The 21138-nt window shown below is 44.4% G+C and overlaps 1 protein-coding gene across 2 annotated transcripts in view; it reads right to left on the bottom strand.

Annotated features, from left to right (window-relative positions):
• Positions 1-2977: 2977 nt before the first annotated feature.
• tdp2b (tyrosyl-DNA phosphodiesterase 2b) overlaps positions 2978-21138 on the bottom strand; it is a 43823-nt gene continuing 25662 nt past the window's right edge. For both annotated transcript variants that reach the window (XM_078241936.1, XM_078241941.1), the window contains exons 5-7: positions 18139-18257; positions 15276-15446; positions 2978-4426 (exon numbers count right to left, since the gene is read on the bottom strand). In XM_078241936.1, coding sequence (XP_078098062.1) covers positions 4148-4426; positions 15276-15446; positions 18139-18257 — 569 coding nt within the window. In that variant the 3' untranslated portion in view covers positions 2978-4147. The remainder of the gene's footprint in view (positions 4427-15275; positions 15447-18138; positions 18258-21138) is intronic.

Consider the following 21138-nt stretch of genomic DNA (forward strand, 5'->3'; position numbering starts at 1 on the left):
ACAAACCAAGTTTCTCCAACCTCTCCTCATAGCTAATGCCCTCCATACCAGGCAACATCCTGGTAAATCTTTTCTGTACCCTCTCCAAAGCCTCCACATCCTTCTGGTAGTGTGGCGACCAGAATTGAACACTATATTCCAAGTGCGACTTAACGAAGGTTCCATAAAGCTGCAACATGACTTGCCAATTTTTAAACTCAATACCCCGGCCGATAAAGGTAAGCATGCCGTATGCCTTCTTGACTACCTTCTCCACCTGTATTGCCACTTTCAGTGACCTGTGTACCTGTACACCCAGATCCTTTTGCCTATCAATAGTCTTAAGGGTTCTGCCATTTACTGTATATTTCCTATCTGTATTAGACCTTCCAAAATGCATTACCTCACATTTGTCCGGATTAAACTCCATCTGCCATCTCTCTGCCCAAGTCTCCAACCAATCTATATCCTGCTGTATCCTCTGATGATCCTCATCGCTATCTGCAAATCCACCAACCTTTGTGTCGTCCCCAAACTTACTGATCAAACCAGTTACATTTTCCTCCAAATCATTTATATATATTACAAACAGCAAAGGTCCCAGCATTGATCCCTGAGGAACACCACTTGTCACAGCCCCCCATTCAGAAATGCACCCTTCCACTGCTACCCTCTGTCTTCTTTGACTGAGCCAGTTTTGTATCCACCTTGCTAGCTCACCTCTGATCCCATGCGACTTCACCTTCTGCACCAGTCTAACATGAGGGACCTTGTCAAAGGCTTTACTGAAGTCCATGTAGACAGCATCAACTGCCCTACCCTCATCAATCATCTTCCCCACTTCCTCGAAAAACTCAATCAAGTTCGTGAGACACGACCTCCCCTTCACAAAACCATGTTGCCTCTAATACATCCACTTATTTCCAAGTGGGAATAAATCCTGTCTCGAAGAATCCTCTCCAATAATTCCCCTACCCCTGATGTAAGGCTCACCGGCCTGTAATTACCTGGATTATTCTTGCTACCCTTCTTAAACAAAGGAACAACATTGGCTATTCTCCAATCCTCTGGGACCTCCCCTGTAAGAAGTCTCACAACACCAGGTTAAAGTCCAACAGGTTTATTTGGTAGCAAATACCATAAGCTTTCGGAGCACTGCTCCTTCGTCAGATGGAGTGGAAATGTGTTCTCAAACAGTGCAAACAGACAAAATCAAGTTGCAGAATGCTGATTAGAATGAGAATCCTACAGCCAGCCAGGTCTACAGCCAGACCTGGCTGGCTGTAGGATTCGCATTCTAATCAGTATTCTGCAACTTGATTTTGTCTGTTTGCACTGTTTGAGAACACATTTCCACTCCATCTGACGAAGGAGCAGTGCTCCGAAAGCTTATGGTATTTGCTACCAAATAAACCTGTTGGACTTTAACCTGGTGTTGTGAGACTTCTTACCATGTTCACCCCAGTCCAACGCCGGCATCTCCACATCATGACCTCCCCTGTAGCCAGTGAGGATACAAAGATTTCTCTCAAGGCCCCAGCAATTTCCTCCCTTGCCTCCCTCAGTACTCTGGGCTACATATCATATATGGCCCTTGGGACTTGTCTACCTTAATGTTTCTCAAGAACCCCATGAAGGCAAGACATTTCTTTCTGCAGATAACCTGCAGACTTTCCAAAACAACAGGAAGAGAGGGAAAAACACTTCTTTTTAACTTGCTGTCCCTTCTAAAACTAAAAACTCAAACCTGCAGCTCCAAACAGAAAGTAAGAAAAATCCTGTCCAAAAACACATGACGGTCCTCCTAACAATGCAGGATCATAAAACGAATCCTAGAGTAAACACAAACAACCCCATTTAAGCCACTTAAGTAGCAATGAAAGGACATTTCCAGTCAAGCTAGCAACAATGACATCACTGAAGCTGTGATTGGACTGTTTTAGTCTTAAGAACGTATACTCTGGAGAGGTTCAAAAAGGAGAATTAGGTGAAGAAAATTCAATTACAAGGCAAAGTGTGGAACAATTCCCATTTTACTTATATATACTGCAAAATAACTTGAGTGTGATGATTTTTCTAGGCACGCTAACAGTACTGCTACCTTCACCACATGGACTGCAGTGGTTCAGGAATCCTAAGCACCAATTAGGAATGGGCAATAAATACAAGCCTTCCTAGCAACATTCATATCCCAAGTAAGTACAAATCTATGTTTAGTAATCTATAGATAATTCCTATTATTTCCCAAAAGTACGTATCACGTCTCACTGCTGAAGCCTGGCCTTCTGAGAATTTCCACTGACCCTTTTCTGCTTACCTCCAAAAGTATTAACTAACTTAGGAAATCCAAGAACTACAAATGAGATCTTGCGGTATTTATATTACTGATTATGATCATTGGTAGCGAATGGTTGTACCGCACAGCTTCTATCACTTACCAACTTTAGCAGAGGTTTTAGATGGCACAGGTCTGAGACTTCACACGAATTCCTGTACCAATACAGCATTTCTGCCAGGAGCATAGTCTACCAAGAAACACTTGCCCACTGTGTAAAACACAAATAGATCTGTTCATTACCATCACTGGGCTTTGTAGCCTGTAAAGCTCTGACAGTTGTAGATTATTTCCAAGGTTCCCCTCTTTGTAACAATATTAAGACGCGTTCTCTATTTTATTGGTGGTTTGTAGTGGTATCTCAAAAAAAAAGAGGCTGCAGCTAAATAGGTTTAAAGCACAGGAATCCTAAAAACAAACAAACAACATATGTGCATAGGAAAAAAGAACAGTGGACAACAGCAGAGGCAGAATCGTAAACTTCGTACAAGCCATTTCCTCTGTACTTACTGGGAACTGGAAGGAGCAAGAGCTGCAGTAATCAATTCTTATCCTCACCAGCCAACTGATTGGAATGGGATGGAACTACATATAGTTTACATGATGTAGCATATGCACAATAACCCTCTCCATCTAGATTTCAGTCAGTTACACCCCTGCTCCAGAAAGCTCAGGTTAATATAGTTCTAGGGCTTCGGTCAATGGTGTTCTTCCTCGTCTAGTTTCTAAGTCTTTGTGTCCTTGCAAGTACTCTCCCATCTGATATTCCTTCCTCACAGCACAATGGAAATCAGAAACTCTGAACATCTGTGAAAAGGGCATTTCCTTCCTATAGGCTATTGCACTTTGCTCTTCTACCAGTCTGCATCTCTGTACCATTACGAAAATAGAAAATTTGCATTTTATTCAGTAATACATTCCTGGCAAAAGAAAATGCATCATGATTTCTTTGTAGATGGTTAAAAGTTCTCTTTATTTGTAACATTAAAATTAAAAAGATATTTAAAAGCAAAAATCGCTCATCAATAGCACGCTGCCACAATATGGAAAAAGGGGAATTTTCCCACCTTTACCTCCATAAGTTCACAGGTTTAGGGTTACATTTGACAGACGTAGTGCACTTTGGTGCCGTGAGCATACTGCACCAATGTACAAAACTATATTTCCAAACTATCCATCACAGCTACACTGATGAAGAGGCAAGTCTCAGAACACCAGGTTAAAGTCCAACAGGTTTATTTGGAATCACGAGCTTTCGGAGCGCTGCTCCTTCATCACTCACCTGATGAAGGGGCAGCGCTCCAAAAGCTCATGATTCCAAATAAACCTGTTGGACTTGAACCTGGTGTTGTGAGACTTCTTGCTGTGCCCACCCCAGTGCAACGCCGGCATTTCGAAGAGGCAAGACAGCAGTATAGAACGTAAATTATAAAAGACATTCTGTCATACCGATTTAAAAGCAAGTTGCAGGATTTTTTCATATTAATCAAAGCAAGAATATAGTTTACATGATTCAAAGAAAAGAACAGATTATCACTGAAAACACTTAGCCTCAGCATCAAGTACTCCCAATCTATTGGAAGCGCTGCTGCAGCAACACAACTTAACGCTTACAGCACAGCTGAATAAACTTTTCCATTTCACTCAAAACATATCCTTGCCCTCCAGAATTGGACTGCAAAATAAATGTAATGTACTGTGATGATTTTAATCAATGAAAACCTGTTGAGATACCTGGTCAAAGAACGCGGAATATTTGCATTATCACAATCACACAGATAGAGCGCTTTGAAGTGCAATTCTACTTTGTGCATTGCTTTCCATCCATCCATCTCACAAAATGACATCGAAGTCACATAGGAGCCCCCAGTGATCACTGCAAAACCGCCCACAATCCAACTTGTCTTGTCCCATGAGGGTCATCTGCTGTGGGACAATCTGACCTTCGCTGGCCGTCCTATAAAACACACGGTCAAAGCGGAGCCTGCAAGTGTAACGGGCCTTCAGGTTGTTATTAGTTTTAGTGTCCCAAGTATACTGGCAGTGTTCAGGTTTGTTTAAGAATTCCCAGACGTCCAAGACACCAGCTGGCAAACCTCCAACCTTCGCAACCTGTGAAGAAAGCACAAAGTGAAAAAAGAAGATTTACCTGCACAATGCACCACATTAAACTTTATGTCGGTGACCACACACCAAGATATTTAAACCCCTAAATCTTCCTTCATCAAGTTCAACACCTTGGACTAACACTGGGTGGAAGCCAGGTGCTTTCCAATATGTAGTGAGGTTATCCAGTTCAGGTTACTCAGGTCTACTTCAGTAATATTAAAATGCTCCCAAGTCAATCGTTAACTTCCAAACAAAGAAAGAGAGTGTCCTTTGGGAAGCTGCTGAGGATTTATGGAAGGAGATATATTAAATCCATTCTCTGTTACAAAAAGAATTCTAACTGAAGAACCCCCACACTCCAGTATATAACTAAATATTGGAAAAAATGTTCAACTGAAAACATTCAGTTGTAAGATTATGAAAAGAAAACGCAGAGTGAAAGATTAATAATCAGACTGCAGGCAATATTTGTGTTCATGTGACACACCCTAGCATGTTCATACTTGTAACTTCTCCCTTCATGGATGTTCCATTGGAGGGCAGGGGTTTGCAGGGTGCACTAGCTGATAGAATAGAAAGTAAAGCAAGAGAATGAGGAACCAAGCTTTACCAAAGCATTGCAAGTCCATTAAATCTTCTGGCATTTCCCGTGACCATCTCCTTCTGATCTGAGAGTTAGGAGGCCAGAATTTACAAGACGGCTTCGGTAAACTGTCCATTGTGCAGATTGCATATACTGGTTTAATATCACTAACTATTGCTAAAATGGAATGAGAGTTCACTTGAAAGGATCAATGTGCATAAAGTACTGCGCAGATGCACTATTGTGTAATGTCATAACAAGAATTACACCAAAGCTTTTACCTGACTCTTCATGTGGTCAAGCAAGTTGGCATGTAGTGCTCCAAGCTGGTTTTGATCTCCACTGAGAACCTCGAACACAACTGCTCCATTTCACAGCATCTAGGTCATATCGGGATTCTTTTATTTATTCAAGAGATGTGGGTTTTATGGACAAGGTCAACATTTATCGTCCAAACCTAACTGCCCTTGAGAAGGTGATGGTGAACCACCTTCTTGAACCATTGGGAGTTAGCACTCCCACAGTGCTGTTCAGTTAGGAGATCCAGCATTTTAACCCAGCAATATATGCCCAAGTCAGGATGGTGTGCCACCTAGGAGGGGAACTTACTATTGGTGGTGTCCCAAAGGCATGTTGGTCTTATTCTTCACAGTAATGCTGGTTGCAGGTGATATTGAAGAAATCCTGGCAAATTGCTGCAATGATCTTGTATACAGTGCACACAGCTGCCACTGGTGAAGAGAGTGAATGTTTTAAGATGGTGAATTATGTGCAAATCCAGCTTTAGCCTGGGAGATCTGCAAGTGCTGCTGGCGCTGGATTCATTCAAGCAAGTGCAGTATATCCCATAACGACTGACTTGTGTCTTGTAGATGCTGGAGAGGCTTTGAGCTGCGAGAAGGTACCACTTTGCAGCAATTCCAGTCTCTGACCTGCTCACGTAGCTACAATGTGTGTGTGACGTGTCTAATTAAGCTAGAAAACCATCTTCCTTTGTGCTAGGTTTACCTCTGTTTAGCCAAGACTGTAATGAGGTCAGGAGCCAAGTGGTCCTAGCAGAACCCAAACCAAGCACTGATGAGGTTATTGATGTGTAGGTGCCACTTGATAACACTGTCAACGACAGTTTCCATCATTGTGTTATGATTGAGAGTGAATGCTGGAGTGGTAATCGGCCAGATTGGATTTGTTCTGCTTTTTGTGGTCATATTAGATGAAAGAGGCATATCTGGGCAATTTTCTACATTGCCAGGTAAATGTCAGTGTTGTATTTGCACTGGAAAAGCTTAACCAGAAGCTTAACCAGAAGCAGTCAGATAGTTTTTGAACCAAAAGTCTTTGGCACTTGATGCGCGTTATCACACACGAGGCTTGATGCTCAGGAAATAAAGGCTTTTATTTGCTGTAACAAGGCAGCTACTAATTATATACACGATCCCAGACTGAGGGGTCCCAGACAGAGCAGAGACCTTTATACCTCTCCCAGGAGGCGGAGCCCGACTGGGATGTACCACAATAACTATAATACAAGGTATAACAACCCAACCCTAACCCCAACAGCAACAAGTAGAACAACCCATCCCTAACCCCAACAGCAACATATATACATACTTGTAGTACTGGCCAGACCCTGGCTCAGTACTATCTAGTGGGAACCAACGATGGTTCACCACATTCACCCCTCCTTTGAAGACAAAGGCCGGCGGGGTACAAAAACAGAATAATTTGTCATCAGTCTATAAGTTCAGACGGTCAGGGGGACCGCACCGTCGTTGTGACCTCCTCAATACCGGCGATGACACCGGAGTAGGCACTTGCGGTGGCGTTCTCCCCAAGGCGATGTCCAACTGTTCCTCCACAGACTCACGGGCCGGTTGACCCTGAGGTGACGGTAATCCATGGAGTTCCGACACGCCCTGAAGTGGCGACCATCCTCTGGACTCAGGCAAGCTGTACACGGAAGTAAAAGGGTTAAGTAATGGTCCCGATGCTGCCCGCGCCATGTCCGGAGGGGAAACAAGAGTCATGGGGTTTGTAACAGGGGGTATGGGAGCGACAGGGGTTGCTACGTCCCCTGCTGGCGCCAGGTCTCAGATCGAGACAGTGTCCTCTCGCCCATCAGGGTATGCCACATAGGCATACTGAGGGTTGGCGTGGAGGAGATGGACCTGTTCGACCAACGGGTCGGACTTGCGGGCCCTTGCATGTCGCCGCAGGAGGACAGGTCCTGAGTACGTCAACCAAGACGGTAATGAGGTCCCAGAGGAAGACTTCCGAGGGAATGAAAACATCCTCTCATGGGGAGTAGCGTTGGTTGCCGTACACAGGAGTGAGCGTATGGAATGGAGCGCATCAGGGAGCACCTCTTGCCAACGGGAGACTGGAAGGCTTTTTGACTTCAATGCCAGTAAGACAGCCTTCCAGACTGTAGCATTCTCACGTTCCACCTGTCCGTTACCCCTAGGGTTGTAGCTCGTGGTTCTACTAGAGACAATCCCGTATGAGAGCAGGTATTGCCTCAAGTCATCGCTCATGAACGACGAGCCCCTGTCGCTGTGAATGTAGCTGGGGTACCCGAACAGGGTAAAAAGATCACGGAATGCCTTGATAACCGTGGCAGCGGATGTATCAGAGCAGGGAATAACAAAAGGGAATCTAGAGTACTCGTCAATGATGTTGAGGAAGTACACATTCCGATCTGTTGAGGGAAGGGGCCCTTAAAATCGACACTCAGTCTCTCGAAGGGACGAGTGGCCTTGACTAATTGTGCCCGGTCAGGTCGGTAAAAGTGCGGCTTGCATTCCGCGCATACCCGACAGCTTCTTGTTATGGACCCGACGTCCTCCACCGAGTAGGGCAGATTGCGGGCTTTTATAAAGTGGTAGAGCCGAGTGACCCCAGGATGGCATAGGTCATTATGGAGAGCCTGCAAACGGTCCTCCTGTATACTGGCGCATGTTCCACACGAGAGGGCATCTGAGGGCTCATTGAGTTTCCCTGGACGATACATGATGTCATAGTTATAGGTGGAGAGTTCAATTCTCCACCGCAAGATCTTGTCGTTCTTGATCTTGCCCCTCAGCGTGCTTTTAAACATGAACGCCACGGACCGCTGGTCCGTGATCAGGGTGAACCGTTTTCCCGCCAAGTAATGGCGCCAGTGCCTGACGGCCTCCACAATGGCCTGGGCCTCCTTTTCCACCGCTGAATGCCGAATTTCGGGGCCTTGGAGGGTGCGGGAAAAAAAGGCGACGGGCCTGCCCGCCTGGTTAAGTGTGGCGGCCAGGGCGAAATCAGATGCATCGCTCTCCACCTGAAAGGGGATGGACTCATCAACAGCGTGCATCGTAGCTTTCGCGATGTCGGCTTTTAATTTATCAAAGGCCAATCGGGCCTCTGGTGTTAGGGGAAAAGAAGTGGACTTAATGAGCGGACGGGCTTTGTCCGCGTAATTGGGAACCCACTGTGCATAATAAGAGAAGAAGCCTAAGCATCTTCTCAGTGCTTTTGCACTAGTGGGCAGGGGAAGTTCAGAGAGGGGGCGCATACGGTCTGGATCAGGGCCAATGACCCCGTTTTCCACCACGTATCCGAGGATGGCTAAACGGCGTGTACGAACCACACACTTCTCCCTGTTGTAGGTCAGGTTCAGGCGAGATGCAGTGCGTAGGAAATTCAGGAGATTTGTGTCGTGGTCCTGCTGGTCATGGCCGCAGATGATGACGTTATCCAGGTACGGGAAGGTAGCCCGCAGCCCGTTCTGGTCCACCATTCGGTCCATAGCACGCTGGAAGACCGAGACCCCATTGGTGACACCAAAGGGAACCCTGAGAAAGTGATACAAGCGACCATCCGCCTCAAAAGCCGTGTACTGTCGGTCCTCTGGGCGAATGGGGAGTTGGTGGTAGGCAGACTTGAGGTCTATGGTGGAGAACACCCGGTACTGCGCAATCTGATTGACCAGGTCAGATATGCGCGGGAGGGGATACGCATCCAGCTGCGTGTATCTATTAATGGTCTGACTATAGTCAATGACCATCCGGGGTTTGTTCCCACTCTTGACCACCATGACCTGCGCTCTCCACGGACTAGCGCTAGGTTGTACGATCCTTTCCTTGAGGAGCCGCTGAACTTCAGATCGAATGAAGATCCGATCCTCAGCGCTGTAATGCCTACTCTTAGTCGCAATGGGCTTGCAGCCTGGCACAAGATTCTGAGCTCCGAAAGCTTGTGTGGCTTTTGCTACCAAATAAACCTGTTGGACTTTAACCTGGCGTTGTTAAACTTCTTACAAGATTCTGGAACAGGGAGGGTGTGGTGATCTTCAGCGTCGAGAGACTACAGGCGGGGCGCGTTGGGCAATTTGGAGGCTGCTGTTCTCCCACTGAAAGCGAAGGGAGTGGCCCACCGTACTGTAGGGTTACACTCCTCAAGTGGACCATGAAGTTTAGTCCGAGAAGTATTGGCGCGCAAAGGTGCGGCAACACTAGGAGCTTGAAATGCTCGTAAACTGTGCCTTGCACCGTTAAAGTTACCACGCAACTCCCTAGCACGGTGACAGACCGGGACCTTGATGCCATAGAAATTGTCTGTTTGACAGGTTGAATCTGGAGTCCACACCGCTTCACAGCGTCTGGGTGGATAAAACTCTGAGTGCTCCCGCTGTCAAACAGACAATAAATCAAGTGGTCGTTTACCTGAATGTCCATCATAGACTTGTCAAGTCTATGAGGCTTGGCCTGGTCCAGGATGATCGACGCCACCGTTGGTTCATGAGCGCCACTGCAGGCAGCTGAAATTGACGAGGATGACCCCTGCTGGTCGTTCGCGGTCGGTGCCGACCAACATGGCCGCTCCCATAGGTCGCACGTGGGTGATGGCGCCAAACTCAGCGACCCCTGGTGGTCACACATCTCCGACTCCATCGACCGTAATGGCGTCGTCCCGGCCTCGCACGTGGACGAAACCCTCGATGATTTTGACGATGAAGAACCGGGCTCTGAGGAATCGCAGGCCGCACTGCTGTTCCGAGAAGCAGATTTAGATCGGCGCACTTTCGAATAGTGCCCCTTCTTACCGCAGGCGGAGCACAACACAGCTTTAGCGGGACACCGTTGCCGAGTATGCTTCGCTCCCCCACAGAAGTAACACCGCGGGCCGCCCGGAGCTGCTGCCGTCGTCTGGCCCGAGTGTGAGCACGCCATTACGCAGCATTTCGAACCTGAGGGACGAGGAGGGATTGGCGACTGCTCCTGCCACGTTGTCTCCACGTGGTCTTCAGGATACAATACTAGGCTTTTGGAGGCCGTCTCCAGCATCTCTGCTAGCTCTATTGCCTGGGTAAGGTCAAGGTTACCTTTCTCCAGTAGTTTGAGTCGAATGTACGACGATCCGACTCCCGCCACAAACGCATCTCGGGCGAGGTCGTTCATACTCTGCTCAGCCGACACAGCTTTGCAGTTACAGCCCCTGGCTAGCTGTAGGAGCTCGTTCGCGTATTCCTCCATCGTTTCGCCAGACTGCCGTCGTCGAGTGGCTAAGAGGTAACGAGCGTGTATTTCGTTGGGCAGTTTGATATGACGCTTCTTCAGAAGCTCGAGGGCCTTTGTGCAATCAGTGGCCACACGGATCGCGAGGTAGACAGTGTCGCTTACCCTCGCATGGAGGACCCAGAGTCTGTCATCATCTGTGGCGACCGCTGCGGAGGCTGCCAGGTCGTCTTCGAAACACTTCAGCCAGTGGTCGAAGGTGTTAGAGGCGCCCGCCGCACGTTGATCCAGTGTAAGTCGTTCAGGCTTCAGTATCTGCTCCATACTCTTTTTTTTTCTTCGACGAGAGTTTATTTACAGCAAATAAAATTGATGCGCGTTATCACACACGAGGCTTGATGCTCAGGAAATAAAGGCTTTTATTTGCTGTAACAAGGCAGCTACTAATTATATACATGATCCCAGACTGAGGGGTTCCAGACAGAGCAGAGACCTTTATACCTCTCCCAGGAGGCGGAGCCCGACTGGGATGTACCACAATAACTATAATACAAGTTGTAACAACCCAACCCTAACCCCAACAGCAACAAGTAGAACAACCCATCCCTAACCCCCAACAGCAACATATATACATACTTGTAGTACTGGCCAGACCCTGGCTCAGTACTATCTAGTGGGAACCAACGATGGTTCACCACAGCACTACAGTTGGTATGCTGTTACAGTTCATAGCCTTTGCTGTATCCAGTGTACTCATCGGTTTCTTGATATTGTGCAGGATTACTTGAAATCGCTGAAAACAGGCAAGAGGTGGTGGCAGAGATGGATCACTTCTGCACTTCTGGTGAGGATGGGCAGGATGTTGTTTCGGAGAGTCAGTGCAGACTTGATGGGCCTGATAGTCTCCTTCTGCACTCTACGGATTCTATCCCAATTAGCACAATGATAGTGCCACATAACACAGTGCAGACCATCTTCAGTGTAAAGATGGGACTTTTGGTCCAGATCAGGACTGTAACGTGGATACTCCTATCAATACTGTAATGGTTAGACACATCTGAGACAGCCAGACTAGTGAAGACGAGGTTAAACATGTTTTCAAAGAACAAAAGAACAGTACAGCACAGGAACAGGCCCTTTGGCCCATCATGTCTGTCCCGACACAGATGCCGCTTTAATCTAATATTTTCTTGTCTCTACGTGGTCCATATTCCCTCTATTCCCTGCCTATTCATGTATCTATCCAGATGCCTCTTGAACATTGTTATAGAATCTGCTTCCACCACCTCCTCCGGCAACACGTTCCAGGCATTCACTACCCTGTGTGAAAAACTTGCCCCTTACATCTCTTTTAAACTTTCCCCCTCTCATTTTCAACCTATGCCCCCGAGTAATTGACCCTTTGACCCTGAGAAAAGGACTCTGACTATCCACTCTATCCAAGCCTGTCATAATCTTGTAAACCTCTATCAGGTCCCCCCTCATTCTCTGTCGCTGCAATGAAAACAATCCACGTTTGTTCAACCTTTCTTCATAGTCCATATCCTCCAAACAAGGCAACATCCTGGTAAATCGCTTCTGCAGCCTTTCCACAGACCTCCAGTTAGAAAAGTACCCTTCCACTGCTGCTCTCTGCTTTCTATGCCCAAGCCAGTTTTGTATTCATCTTACCAGCTCACCTCAGATCCCACACGACTTCATCTTCTGTATCAGCCTGCCATGAGGAACCTTATCGAAGGCTTTACTAAAGTTCATGTATACAACATCCACTGCCCTGTCCTGATCATTTTTTTAAATGACTTCCTGAAAGAACTCAATCAAGTTTGTGAGACACGACCTCCCCTTCACAAAGCCATGCTGCCTATCGCTATTAAGCCTATTCTCTTCCAGATGTGAATACATCCTGTCCCGAAGAATCTTCTCCAATAATTTCCCCACCACTGATGTAAGGCTCACAGGCCCAATTTCCCATTCTCTCACCACCTGCCGCTGGCCCAGTCTGGCAAACCTGATCAGTAGTGGTGCTACCAACTTATTCTTGGTGATGGATATTGAAATCTCCCACCCAGAGTACATTCTGCACCCTTGCTACCTTAAGTGCTTCTTCCAAATGGTGTTTGACCTGATGTCAGGAGACTTCACAGGTCTGGAGTCAACCTTGAGTTGACACAGGACAACTCCCTTCCAATGTATACCACTATTACCTCTGGCAGAACAGAACTTACCCAGTGATGGCTATAAAAGAATCTGAGACATTGGCTGTAGATGTATGATCCGGTGAATACGATTGTATCAGGCTGATGCTTGATAAGTCTGTAGTACAGCTCTCCCAATTTTGACATAAACTGGCAGAAGTTAGTGAGGAACTTTGCAAAGTTGAATGAACTGGGTGTGCCATTGCAGCTTCTAGGTCACTGTCAGCTGGGTCTGACTGATTTTGTTCATATTAGTTTTTCATAAAAGTTTGACATAACTGGAATCGATCACATTGCCGTGGGTCTGGGAAAGGATGACAGTTAGATAACTAGTTTTATGACAATCCAGTAGTTCCACATTCTCTATTACTAGAACTAGCTATTTTTTAATTCCAGATTAATTTAGTTATTCAACTGAATTTAAATTTCCCAGTTGCTGTGGAGGGATCTGAACTCATGTCTGGATCATTAGTCCAGACCTCTGGATAAATAGTCCAATATTAATAGAACCAGCAGATAAGTTTCAGGACAAATGATAACAGAAAAATGTAAATGTGATGCTGAATTCAGAAGGGTAGTGTCTTGAATGTGCCAGCAGGTCCAAAGCCACCAGCAGTTTAAAAGATATTTCACAGAATGTGAATCCAATAACGAGGTTAACAGTTGTAGACAGATCAAAAGAAATACATCATCCTGTTAATAGGAAACACTTTGGGTCGACTATTGCACCATCCAGGGAAGGCGTACAAAAGATAATCTTTTAGAACTAAGAGGCTGAGGGGAGTTAGCTAAATATACAGACAGAATCTTCAAAGGGGAACAACATATAATAGGCAATATTTCTATGGGGGCAGGGGGCAGATTCCATCGAGCAGCCTAAGAGACAGGTTGTCCAACCAGTAGACTGTAAGTTGGTTCTAGCTAGCAACTCAGAAGCAAGAGTAGAGGAAACCTTCATGGAAGCAGTTAAAAACCATATCTTCCCTGAACCAAGAGAACTACTCAATCATATACAGTGTGGTAACTATAAGTTGGCCTCTACTTATAGATCTATGGGATTGAATGTTGTTTGGGAAGAGGGAAGTCCTAAAAGAGTTCAGATCTCATGAATGTACTTTGAAACAAAATAAGGGTAATTCCTACTTAAACTGTGAGAGTGTGTTTAGTAGCTTCTTGTACATAACTGGCTTAGATCATTATTGTCCTGTTTGTGTATATGTGTCTTTTCTTTACTGCAATAGTCTTTAATAAATGTTATACTATGACTGGCCTGTTTACTGTTCTCATTGGGTCTCACACATGGCCCCTTACACCATTCCTGTAAACAAAACTAGACACCACCACGAGTCAGTGTTTCCAAGTTGGGACACCCTCGTAGGTAACATCAGCCGGGTTCGTGACAATAAGAAACAACCAGAAGTAATTCTGTGTCGATGAATGACATGTTAACAAAAAGAAAACTCAAACTGTATCAAGGAAATTGTCAGAAGATGGTACATTCTATCCACTTCCTTGTATGCTCCAGAAACCTGGACAATAAATAAAGATCTATGGAAGAAAATAGAGAGCTTTGAAATGTGGATGCCAAGTCAAATGTTGAAAATTCTATATACAGGTCAGAAGACAAATGAAGAGTTGGAGCTTCAAAAAGTGACATCCAGTAAAGAAGATGTCAGTATTTTGGCCCTTTGATTAGACCTGAAACGCTACAGAGCTGGAAGAATAATGAGATCAGAGGCAGCAGGATGTTTTGCTCTCAAGGACTTTAAAAGGAACGTTTTTTCCTATTAAATAATATTTTTGTTCAGCTCAGTTTTTTTTTTAATGGGGCAGCAGAAACTTCTCATCAATAATAAAGCAATGAGATGTAATCTTATTCCAAGTGGGAAAAATAAAATGCCCATCTGGCTCTTAAACAAGAGCGGAAGAAAGAAGGTTCCCTGGAAGTGGCTACACAAGTAGCGAACATGATGTAGCCCCTCCCTTAACTTCTCTTAAATTCAGGTCAAGGACTAAAGTATCCAGTTTAAAAACTATCAAAGGTTGTAGAGCGTAGCAGGAATGACAAGGTAAAAGGAAGGGGATTGAATGAAGATAGGTTTCAGAATAAAAGGTTAACTTTGGAAAGAAAAATCTTCAGGATTGCAGCAGAGAATACAGTGAACAGGAACTGAGGCACATTACCCGAAGAAACCTTTATGCCCGAAAAGATGGGGATGGGAAGATCACATCTTTGCACAGCAGCAGTGCATCATTAATGTCTTAACGGTTTTCCCCTTTTAACTACCTTTCTCTCCCAGTATTTGTGGCTGTGGAGTGTCAACAAATGACAAAGATAAAAATTCAAAAATGAAGCAAGATAGTTGCCCTTATTTCTGAAATCATATTCTCAGCAACAGGGAGATGGAAGTAGACGGGTACAATTTAGATAAGCAAAGGTGAGAGGGGGTCCAGTGCAGCATAAACACTGACATGGAGTGGTTGGGCCAGAATGGCCTGTCTTTCTGTGCCCTATCTCCTGTGTAATCCTATGAAAGTTGGGCAAAACTAATGAAACCCTAATGCACTTTTTGTAACACACTCACCTCCTGGTCTCTCAAATTGGTATCACCTCCGAATATTACAGTGGCACTCGCCGGCGCTTCTTTGATTTTCTTCAGGACAATCTCCAGCTGTTTCATCCGTTCCTTAGAATGTGCCCTAGTGCTCTCCAGGTGGGAAGTCATGAGGCAGAGTTCATTCCCTGCTATGTTTACCTGTAACAGAGTGTGGTTGGACACATTACTTTTCAGCACTTCTATGAAATTGCCACTGCAGTGCTGGAACGTCACACTTATCTGCAAATCACAATCCATCTCCTTCGCATGATAAGCCATGTTTAAAAGATATTCAAGTATATCCCAATTTTTGTAAAAAAAAATTCTGCTTCACTTTTGGAAACTAATTGAGTAATTTTTGAGAATTTTCTTGAGAAATGGGAGTTAATGTTTAACGTTTCCTCAGCTTCAAGGGAAAGGAATGACCAATTAGTATCCAATGGTATATTTTTGAGGGGAGGAGGAGGAGTTAGATGTTGAACAAAACTCAAAACGAAAAAGTTAAGTAGTCAGCAAAATCCAAGGCAAAACTGAACTCTATCTTATTCCCTGAAATTTCAGTAGCTGTATTATATCCCAGTTGGCATGAAAGAATACACAGTCATTAACAATTATGTTATGACTTAGCTTTTTAAGTTTCCTTTAGTTTTGTTGCAAATAAATTTTAAGTTTGGAGTTCCTTTATTAATTGTGCCTCTGAAAGGGTGGAGGGAGAAGAGTTCCCATGTGGATTGTTCATCCTATTAATAAGACAGGGACAACTTGGTCATCCTTATGAAATTATTTTAGAAAGGGTGTTTTGGCACTGTCAGTGATAGAGTTGGAGGGCGGGCAGGATTTATGGCAGGACTTACAGCAAGGTCTATTTTGCAGCAAAGAGTCTCTATAAGTGAAGCAAACAGAACCCTGGACTGAAACTACAGCAGTCTCCATTTAAAAGCAGCAATCTCTTCTTCTTTTAACCTCAGAGTGAAGGGACGCTCCTTTAAAATTAAGATGAGGAGGAATTTCTTCAGCCAGAGGGTGGTGAATCTGTGGAACTCATTGCCACAGACGGCTGTGAAGGCCGGGTCATTGAATATCTTTAAGACAGAGATAGATAGGTTCTTGATCAATAAGGGGAGAAGGCAGGAGAATGGGGATGAGAATCATATCAGCCATGATTGAATGGCGGAACGGACTCGATGGACCAAATGGCCTAATTATGCGCCTATATCTTATGGTCTCCCCTCATAGGTTAGTGGAGGATAGTTACATGCTGCAAACTGCATTTACAGAATCAGTTATGTTAAGGCACAACTGACATAGGAATAACTCAATCATCATCAATCTAGCCAGGACTTGTAACTATATGGCACCTTTCTAAAAAGGCAAGCTGTGAAAGCTCAGATTGACTGGTTTAGAAAGGGTGTTTTGGTACTGTCAATGATAGAGTTGGAGGCGGGTAGGATTTATGGCAGGACTTACAACAGGGTCTATTTTGTGACCACACAGTTTTAAGAGAAGGTCTTGTGGCGCAGTGGTAGCGCCCCTGTCTCTGAGCCAGACGCTCTGTGTTCAAGTACCACTCCAGGACTTGATGACCAAGGAAACTGCGTTCATCATGTGACCAAACTGGCTGTGTATCAACTTGCAAATCCTTCCAACATATGCCAATGGCAGGCAATAAGAACAGGTTAATTTCCTGGTCAGGCATATATGGAAAGAAATTGGAGTCTCTGCCATCACTATCGACAGTTCCAGGTTGCATCATGCATGCAAAATTGTGCATTGCCGCATGTAACAATTGCCACTGAGGCTTAGTTAACTGGACGGCCGCTGTAGATCAGATTGGTGCCAACAACATGGGGCTCAATCTCTGTTCTAAGTGAACTCTTTGCCCTACCCATGGTGGAGAATGCAGTGCTATGGGTCAGACCTACCTTTGAAGAAGAATAGTTTTAAGCACGCCACAGAAGTTTCAGAAAGGTATGGTGAACTTAAACAAAAAACAATAAACACCCCTCAGTACTTTAGAAATGAGTCATTGGTATCCTCAGCACGGTGGAAAATGCATTTGGCAGCAAAGTGGGTATAGAAGGGGCTAAGGGAATAAGTATTGCACAAAAAAATAAGTTTTGCTCCTGACACAGCCAAAAGCGACAGCCAGGGTGGATGTTGGAAGACGAAGCAAGCAGCACATAGATTCTGGCAAACACCAAAAGAGATGCCTTCCATTTTGCCATAATTAAGCTAGAGGTTACTTTGGCTGACAGAACAGAAGTTGCACAGCTCTTTCGAAGTGCAACCCCATTAACCCCACTTGTCCGCTCTTTTCCTATACTCCTGCAACCTTTTCTCCTTCAAGTACTTAGCCAATACATCTTTGAAGGCTGCTATTGAATCTTTTATAGGTAGTGCATCCTAACTGCTAACCACTTATTCCGAGATTGAAGCATTTTCCTTGATAGATTACAGCTGATGGAATGAGGAGTGATAAAAGAGATATTCTAGAATTACAGCAGAGGCAACTGTACAAGTGGGAGAGAGTAATTAGAGACTCTGGGGTTAATTTGATGCATGAAAAATTTTTGTCCAATTATTCCATCTTCTCTAATTCTACTCAAAACATACTTATTTACAATTACAGGATAACATTCGGCCACATACATTATGCTCACCAACCAAGAGCTTGATCTTCAGAACTTCTACATCAGACTTTAAACATTTTTTAAACACGTTTGCACTGGAAAATGATTTTTACCCTCCATGAAAGATGACTAGGATGCAGTTTATAAGGCTGGTTCTTTGTACAATATGACAATTGATAACTGATTTTCTCTTCAGACAGATCATCGTACATCCTTCTTACCTGAGCAGTGAGAAGATTTCTCATCATGGAGGAGGTTGGGAAAGGTGTTATCTCTTGTTTCAACAATTTCACTCGGGACTTTTTCAGCATAATGGCGGTGTAGTAACCATCGTCATTTCCTAAACAAACAAAAATACTTTAAGTTTCTTTATTAAATAAAACCATTCCTTTCTCTTCACCCTTCAATGTAAAAGTGGTTCCACTCCATGCAACTTCAATAATTGAAGTTTACAGTAACTTGCATTTATACAATGTCTTTAACACAGTAAAACATCTCAAGGCACTTTACAACCTCATTGAACAAAAGTTGACAATGAACCACACAAACATACTAGGACAGGTGAGGTAGGTTTTGAGGGGTGGCTGGAAGGAGCAGCAAGAGGCAGACAGGCATAAGTTTCAATGAGAGAATTCCAAAGCTTAAGGCCGTGGCAGCTGAAGGCACAGCCATCAATAATGGGGCAATGGAAGTAGCAGATGCACAAGATGATAGTTTTTATTAGAGCAGCACAATTCTAAGTGTTGGAAATATTCAGCAGGTCAGGAAGTGGAAGAGTTAATGTTTCAGGTTGATAACCTATTCATAGAATCATAGAATCCCTACTGTGCAGAAGGAGGCCATTCGGCCCATCGAGTCTGCACCGACAACAATCCCTTACCCCCACTACCCCACACATGTACCCCACTAATCCCTCTAACCTACACATCCCTAAGGGGCAATTTTGCATTGCCAATCAGCCTAATCCGCACATCTTTCGACTGTGGGAGGAAACCGGAGCACCCGGAGGAAACCCACACAGACATGGGGAGAATGTGCAAACTCCACACAGACAGTGACCCAAACCGGGAATCGAACCCAGGTCCTTGGAGCTGTGAGAACTATTGTCAGAACTGATGGCACAAGTATGGGAATACCAGATGGAACCTGACCAAACGTCATTGACTTAAAACAACTGTTTCCCATTCCACAGTTGCTGCCCGACCTACTGATCATTTCCAATCATTTCTGTTTAAATTTTGGATTTCCAGTGTCTGTGTTCTTTTTACTGTTGTCACTCCACTCTGTGTTGAGCCAAGGCTTGTTACCAAATCAGATAAAAGCAAGTTTCATTGCACACCTAAGGGAAGCATTTTCCAAACAAAGATTGGATTCAATATTTCACAATGTACAAGGAGGGGGGCCCGAGGCAGTCTTTAGCTAAAAGGGATTTTACGCTCCACCTGATATCGCTATACAGCAATATCAGCTCCATTTAGGTAAAGGATGAATCTCAGAAGAAAGTTCTGAAAATATGCATAAGACATAGGAGCAGAATTAGGCCACTCAGCCCATCAAGTCATTCAATCATGGCTGATATTTTTCTCATTCCCATTCTCCTGCCTTTTCCCCATAATGCCCGATCCCCTTATTAATCAAGAACCCATCCATCTCTGTCTTCAAGACACTCAACAATCTGGCCTCCACAACCTTCTCCGGCAAAGAGTTCCACAGATTCACTACTCTCTGGCTGAAGAAATTCAAATATATTCCCAATGCACTTTTATTACATCAAAAAGCTCACAATATGGAAATAAATCTACAGCACTAGCATTAGTAGTTAGTGTAATTCCTTTTCTCACTCCCAAATATAGAAGTTTGAGCAAGTACCTTGAAGCAAGGTTGGAAGACAAAAACTCCATTATCACATTCAGTCCTCGTAACCTAAGGTTTATGTTTTGATTGGCTAATTAAAGCATATTTAACAAAAAAAAACAGCAAAACTACACAAGCATTTTAAAAAAAAATTTCAACTTTGTTACCTTCACCATTTGGTGTCACTCGGTCAATGTGAAAGCTAATGTCACTCCATTTATTCTGACACACTAAAGAGTTTCTCAACAGATTAGTAACATGTAAACTTCTGCACCTCTGACTCAGGGTAACTATATGTTGAAGTTTGTTGTCAGTTAATGTTGAACCACCACTGACTATTGCAATCAATCAATAACCTCACACCACTCTCATGCCAACAATTGTTATCAATACTTAAGAGCATGTGAACAAGACAACCACCATCTACCCTCGATCCTTTCTGATAAACGTGACTTTGAAACCTGAAGGCGTTCCAAGTTCTTTGGTATACTGTTAAAGACAACCAGAGGACAGGTGCCTCCCGAAAGTTGATCCTAAAAGTTAATTTAGGAGCAGAAAGAAAAGTTGGGAGAAAGCTGTAGGGAATAGATTTCCTGCAGGTCAACATATGCTCCAATTGCACTAGCTCCGCAAGTAATAGGAGTGCAAGTGTTAAGACCATTCAGCCCCTCACCTGCTTGGCCAGTCAGATCATGGCTGATCTGTGCCCAAGACAAGGAGCAGGAGGAACTCTGAGACCGGAGGGGATAATAGTGCAGCAGCAGGGCAGGCCCGACACCAAAAGGATGGGAATTCAGCAAGACTAGAGTAGATAGAAGTGTGGCTGGGAACAGGTGGACTGCATTCAAAAAATACATACAATGTGGTGTCACCAGGAAACAGGCAAGTGAGTATTCCCCTTCTTGTTTTTTCTCTCTAAGCCAGGGCATTGATTTTAAACTAGGAGCTGGGAAATTCAAAATTCCAATTGGGGGAAGTAAATCAATATGCGGATTAATAATTAGAGTATTAGCACAGAGCAGCTCTACCCAAGTGCTGATTTCATCAAGTGTAAAGGAATTTGGTGAGTGCATGAATTGGGTGAGGTGGGAGTAAGAGATGCTGCTTGATGTATAATAAAACATAAATCAATAGGGTTAAATTAGGATTGTGGACTAAAATACAGTAAAGCCCACCTTCTTCCTCTTTCATATGGCTTTAGCAGCAGAAGTTGTGTCACAGTTTTAACGTCAAGTCCAATGCTCAGCTGGAGAGCCAATGCTGCTCTAGGATGCCGCCCTCAAACATGAGTTGGGAGCAGGATGTTATGTACTCCATAGTTTGCTCAGGGTTTCCCCAGTTGCAGCCAGTCAAGGTTTAGCACCGCA

Source organism: Mustelus asterias, chromosome 2 (genome assembly GCF_964213995.1).
Source record: "Mustelus asterias chromosome 2, sMusAst1.hap1.1, whole genome shotgun sequence".
In the NCBI taxonomy this organism is placed as follows: domain Eukaryota; kingdom Metazoa; phylum Chordata; class Chondrichthyes; order Carcharhiniformes; family Triakidae; genus Mustelus; species Mustelus asterias.